Source organism: Citrus sinensis, chromosome 2, assembly GCF_022201045.2.
Source record: "Citrus sinensis cultivar Valencia sweet orange chromosome 2, DVS_A1.0, whole genome shotgun sequence".
Taxonomy (NCBI): domain Eukaryota; kingdom Viridiplantae; phylum Streptophyta; class Magnoliopsida; order Sapindales; family Rutaceae; genus Citrus; species Citrus sinensis.
In genome coordinates, this window is record NC_068557.1 from 21358367 (window position 1) to 21364362 (window position 5996).

The window sequence follows — 5996 nt, forward strand, 5'->3', positions numbered from 1 at the left end:
AGGCTTTGTCCTTCTAGGTTTTACTAGACACTATTAAGCATGTTCAATACCACCTCTTCTTTTGAAAGTTGTACATAATTAAAGTGGTGAAGTTAGGGGAGTGTTGTAAATTATTGACTTCACCACTTAAAGTCTCACGTTGGAAAAGAGTATACCCCTTTCCCATTTGTATCCTATAAATATAGGTGTATATTACATTATTGAGTAATTAAGAAAAAGGCTAAATAATAGCCAATAACAAAGTACCATTTAGTACTTTATTTTTTAGTTCAAAATTTTCTCTTATTTATTTATCTATAACAAATAACTATAATAGACAAAGTGATTGTTTTGCATTTTGCACTTTTTAAGTTGTAACAAAATTACTGGGATCTCATGAGATGTGACATTATATGTATCAATTACTTTGATTAAATTATCAAATTATTTTATTAATGGATAATAAAATAAAAGTTTAGGTACTTTTCACTTAGAGCTGGCAAAACGGGTCATCGGGTCGTGTTCGTGTTGTGCCAGTTTCGTGTCGTGTCAAATTTAGGTCGACCCAAACCTGACCCATTTAATAATCGTGTCAAAATATTGAGACCCAAACCCGACACGGAAAAATAATCGGGTTACCCAATAACCCGTTTAATATTTATATATTGAATAAAAGTTACATCAAATATTTACATACTATCATACATATGTATGTACATACATACATACATAATTTATCGATATTATAAAATATACATATCTACCAATACATTACACATTTACACTATTGAGGTTTTAATTATATATATATAATATTATATATCAATATTATAAAATATACATGTCTATCAATTTTTACACATTTACACTATTGAAGCTCTAAATGTATTTAAAATTTTATAAATAAAACATTGTGTTTATATTCACCCTTTTAAAGAATAAAAAAAAGAAAATCATCTCTAATATTTGAGTTTTAATGATAAGTATATGTAAATTATTTTAAAATAGAAAATATAATCGGGTCATTGATCGGGTAAATGGATCAACAATTTTAACCCAAACCCGACACGGAAAAAAATCGTGTTGACCCAAACCCGACCCATTTAATAATTGTGTTAAATTTGGCGACCCATACCCATTTATTTATGTCGTGTTCGTGTCGGGTAATCGGGTCGTGTCAAATTTTACCAGCTCTATTTTCACTAATTAATTTACTTTTTAGAGGTTAATTACTATCTCGATTTACTGAGATAATTTAAATACTTGTTAAAATACTTGTTAAAATAATAATTTAAATTTATTTCTCTCCTGAATAACCCAAATTTCTAAGATAGAGATTTTCACTTTGTTATATTTTTCAGAGACATGTATTTACCTTTTTTTAGAGGAAATTACTTGCGACTTTTTTTTTAACAAAGAAAATTGCTTGGGTGGTGAACCTAACTATTTTGATATTTAGAACAATTTTCCTTTTTTAAAACTTATGGCTATGAATATTTAACTTAGAGCATATTATTGTAAAAAAAATTAACATTTTGGCCAGAGAAAAACAAAAATAGTAGAAGATTGGAACATGGCTGGGAAGCCCAATTGGGCCATATACTTTGTAGCCTCAAAAGCACAAGTCCAGCCCGTCAAATGTGCAGCACCCGACACAACTTTGTTGCTCGCATTTGGCGATGGCATGGAGAGATTCCCATCTCAAAGTATTCATTTAAAAAGATTTACGAAATTGTCAAATAGTCTTAGAGCTCTAAGTTCTCCACTTCTTATATCCCTCAGTCTTCTCCTCAGTATCTGCAACACCAGTCATATAAGCAACATTCAATCACAAATATTGAACATTTTGCATGGCATTTGAAGGCGTATGTAAAGATTATAATGCATGAGCTACTACAATTTGAAGTACTAATGATGCAGCTTACATTAACCATGATTTAAAAAGGTGAAAAGATCAGTAAAGTATCCTTACATATTGTGCACGAAATAATATTCTCCGCTCACTTGTACACAAGTCCACAGCTAGCTGTTTCAGAAACACTCTTCGGTTGAGTTGCTTTGGAGATGTCGTATCCAAATCCATCGATCCACTTGCCTAAAAGTCCCCCAATTCCGACATGTTATAATACATTAAAGAAGTTTTCTGAATGAAGTACAGAATCATAAGTCGGTTAAAGAAGTTCCTTCACCTGCAAGAATCTAGAGTACTTAGATATGCTTGATTCACAGCTGTCCAATATGAATTGTAATGCCTGTTCATCGATTTCAGGGCATTTTATGTCCTTCTTCGAGGTCATTTTATTTGATGCTGCAGCAGCCATCTGATTAAAAGATATTTTAGATATGTTATATGATATTAGAAAAAATCTGAGACTGAAGAAAATAAATCTAAAATTGTCGAACCTCTTCAAATTTCCCCTTCATGCTTGGAGGGCTGACCACTAGATAAGCATATGCCATTAACTCTAATGGCCATCCAGTGATTTGTATGGGAAAACACTCAGATCTGCCCATGGAAATTACATTCTTGCATTGATCAGTTTCTAAAATGAAGTGAAAAAAGATAAAGCATCACATAAGAAGGGAATTATGGCATATGGTTAAAGCTTCGTTGGGAGATAGAGACTAGGATCACAATCCAAAGGCTGACATCACGTAAGAAGGGAATTATGGCATATGGTTAAATCTTCATTGGGAGATAGAGACTAGGATCACAATCTAAAGGCTGACGTTAGTTATAAAGAGGTTGACAGCGAATATATTTAATCCTTATATTGACCAAAATTTGATAAAAGGTTTTGGAACAACCAACTAACAGAGCAAATCCATCAGGTACTCACGCTGACAATCCATACTTCCTCAGAGCTTCTAACTTCTCCTTATAGCATTTATCTGATTTCTTAAGAGATAAAGGCAACTCTACTGAATCACTGGGATTGGTGCCCTCCCTTGGAACAAATCCGTATGATAGCAAAAGCTCTCCATTAGATTTCTTGCCATATGATATAAAAACCTGCATTAATCGATGCAACAAGTTTTCCAAATGAATTAACATTCTACCCAACAGTATCACTGTAAATGCTCTGAAGAATATTATATCTACACAAACTAGTGATCAAGACAAGTCTAGGCAATACATACTATACTTGGGAGAGTGGGAATGAGTCCCTTTTTTTCTAAAATGACATGAAAATATGATTATTTGGGATATCTAAATATTCTTTACCTGCTCACCTGGCTGATATTGCCGATCGGTTGTAAACACAACTCCTTGTGATGATTTATCATAATCCAAAAATGTCTCCACCTACATCACGTAAAGATTATTCTGACTAAGTTAGAAATCAAATATGTTCCTACCAGCACAGATTTTAAATGATAGATGTCTCAGAAAGAGACTAATCTGTGAACATACCTCACAACTGTGATTCAGCATATCTGCCCAGGGAACCAAGGCCACCCTTCCATCCATTGATGGTAACCGAACCTGTGTTGGGGGGGTGGTTAAGTACTGATCTAAAGTCGACATATGACTAAATTCTTAATGGAAGTCAATTTGACAATGAATTTGTGCGATAAAAATTTTCCGTGTTTATTTACAACCCTAATAAAAAAACTTTTCCGTGTGATCTTTAAATACCATATTATAGTTTCACTTCATTAAGAAGAACCAAGCAGCAAAGTAACCTTGACGTCTTGAATAAGCTCACTTACCAAGCGTGAGAAAAGAATGCCAAATGACCATTTGAAAGTTTCCATATTGAATACCTGTGATCCATAGTAGGGAGCAACATCAAACTAGAGATGGTTATGGGTAATAACAGCAACACAATTAATTGTTTATGGAACTCTGTAGTGCAGAATGTTCATAACATCCATCAGAAGCTTAAACAATGGACTATATTGATCAAATCATAGTTTTTCATGTGCTAATAATTATAAGTCTAAGCAAGGAACCCAAAAAAAAAAGTTATATATTTATTATTTGTTAAGAAAATTCAAAAGACAATAAACGGAACATTTCTAATACCAGCAGCTGGTCCAGAAAAAGATATGGTTCAAAACAACATTTAAGAATATCAGTTGATAAATAGAATAAGTACCTCTTCAGGGAATAGATCAGGATACTTGGAAAATATCCTGAGCCTCAAATCATTGTATCTGCACAAGGAGGGATGGGATAATAGTGAATTACCAGAAATGCACTAAAATGAAAATATAAACTGATGCAGATGCATGGAGGAAGAAAAAAGGGCTCAAAAAGTCATACGTTCCAATAACATTGGTAATCCTCTCAATTGCCCGTTCTCTAATCTGTGATGCTTCCAAGTACCTATCTAGCTCGGCACGAGTCCTGAAATGACATAAAGAGGCTGTAGGGGGAAGAACTGAGAGTAGACCCTTTCTGTGGTATAAGAATAAACTCCTTAATAAGCACATACGAACCAGAATTGAAGAACGGAAACTTACCAGTACAAAAGAGAATATGGCTGTCGGGGTAAGGCTGAGATGTAGTTGCTCCATCTTGAAGATTTCTCGAAACTTGCTTCGCTAATCAAATATGTCGCAAGCAATGGCCAATCTGGGACAGAACACTGTTTCAACACTTCACCAGCCTCTGGACAACTCCATTTCTATCATCCAAAATGCCATGGAGAGAGAGAAATTATCACCCCCACAAAGTCAAACTTTATACATAGACAGCAGAATAACTTTGAAGAATCACTAAAGCAGAAAACTAAGAAAAGATCCCATAACTAGGGAACTACAGCCATCATAACTAGATGATAAACTGATTCATAAGCTGTTTTGCTCTGTGCACTATATGAAAACACAAATCTTAAGCTCCAGTAAGTTATAATCTACCACAAAATCAGTTGAAGCATCACAGGTTTCATTAATTGCAAAAAATGTAATTTGCTTTTTCTCAAATTGCTAATGTACCAAATCATGATTTAATTTGCTTAGTTTTGAAGCACAATTGCCAAAATGTTCAGTAAACACCTCCTTTTACATAGCAGCTAAAGTTAACCAAGCACTTCCATTTCACAGCAATTGTCACTTAAAAGCCACAGCACTTCAATTTCAAGCATACCCTAATGCCATATACACCACAGGACTCACTAACTAATACACATGGTCAAAGAATGGAAATCATGACCAAGTATCCAGCTAACAGTTTACTCCATGTTTTAAGAGGAGGAGGACTAGAAAGAATTTTACCGAGTCGGCGGTGATAACAAGAGAAGGAGGCACAAAAAGCAACTTCTCGCCCTTCCTAATATTTTTTAAAGCAACTAAACCGCGCTCTCCCACATCAACCTTTTGTATGGCCATCTTCTGCGGCGGCAGGCCTGAATCAGACAGCCATTTTTGAAGGGTTGATGCATTTTCCAATGAATCTATCTCACATCCCCACGGAATCATGTTCTGGGTCACTGTAGTTTTGGTGCGAGAGGCGTCGTTAGTTGTTGAAACTGAGCAGTGAACTACTATTCGGTGCCCACATCTTTTGCGCGGGAAAGCTGTGAAGCCAGCGGGAGATTGTGCTTTGTGGAGATGCGAGAATGAAGGGAGAAGTATAGTGTGGAACGTTCTAGAAGCTTCGGCCATGGCCTTGGGAGAGAGTGAGAGAGAGAAATGCCTTATCTATTAGAAGATGAATAGAGAATCTGCAAGAGCCGTGAGATGGATGATAATGGTCGTTTCTGACAGTTAACCACGAGGAAACGGCGTCGGATTTGCAGTGATGAAAATGAATAATAACATGTAGATCCTTGTTCTTAATGAAAACACAATTATGAACATAGTTTATAAATTCTGTAATGAAGATCCTACAGTGCCAACAGTTACAAATTAGATGTTTTTATCTATAATGGTAGACCTACAATGATTTTTTAAATGTTAAATTAACTAAAAAATTATTTTGTGTGAAGACAAATTCCCTAAAAAAAGTATGAAGAAAAAGATAAAGTTTTAGGACCTATTTTTTTTTTAATGAAAATGGCATTCTATTG

At 34.6% G+C, this 5996-nt stretch overlaps 1 protein-coding gene across 1 annotated transcript; it reads right to left on the reverse strand.

The window, feature by feature from the left end:
• Positions 1 to 1471: 1471 nt before the first annotated feature.
• On the reverse strand, positions 1472 to 5658 carry LOC102609818 (ribulose-1,5 bisphosphate carboxylase/oxygenase large subunit N-methyltransferase, chloroplastic). Its single transcript, XM_006469365.4, has 12 exons — positions 5203 to 5658; positions 4450 to 4613; positions 4250 to 4333; positions 4083 to 4140; positions 3694 to 3747; positions 3395 to 3466; positions 3206 to 3286; positions 2820 to 2992; positions 2383 to 2485; positions 2169 to 2300; positions 1952 to 2074; positions 1472 to 1776 (listed from the first exon to the last, which is right to left on the reverse strand). The coding sequence occupies exons 1-12, from the start codon at positions 5590 to 5592 to the stop codon at positions 1690 to 1692; spliced, it is 1521 nt and encodes a 506-aa protein (XP_006469428.1). The 5' UTR covers positions 5593 to 5658; the 3' UTR covers positions 1472 to 1689.
• Between the last annotated feature and the right edge of the window lie 338 nt (positions 5659 to 5996).

What these genes read in the sequence shown, in the direction of transcription:
- LOC102609818 (XM_006469365.4), bottom strand. Translation starts at nt 5,592, where the DNA reads ATGGCCGAAGCTTCTAGAACGTTCCACACTATACTTCTCCCTTCATTC. An exon ending in CCATATTCTCTTTTGTACTG is followed by an intron (nt 4,334 to 4,449) that starts GTAAGTTTCCGT and finishes ATGTCATTTCAG; the next exon opens with GACTCGTGCCGAGCTAGATA. An exon ending in GCATTCTTTTCTCACGCTTG is followed by an intron (nt 3,467 to 3,693) that starts GTAAGTGAGCTT and finishes CCCCCAACACAG; the next exon opens with GTTCGGTTACCATCAATGGA.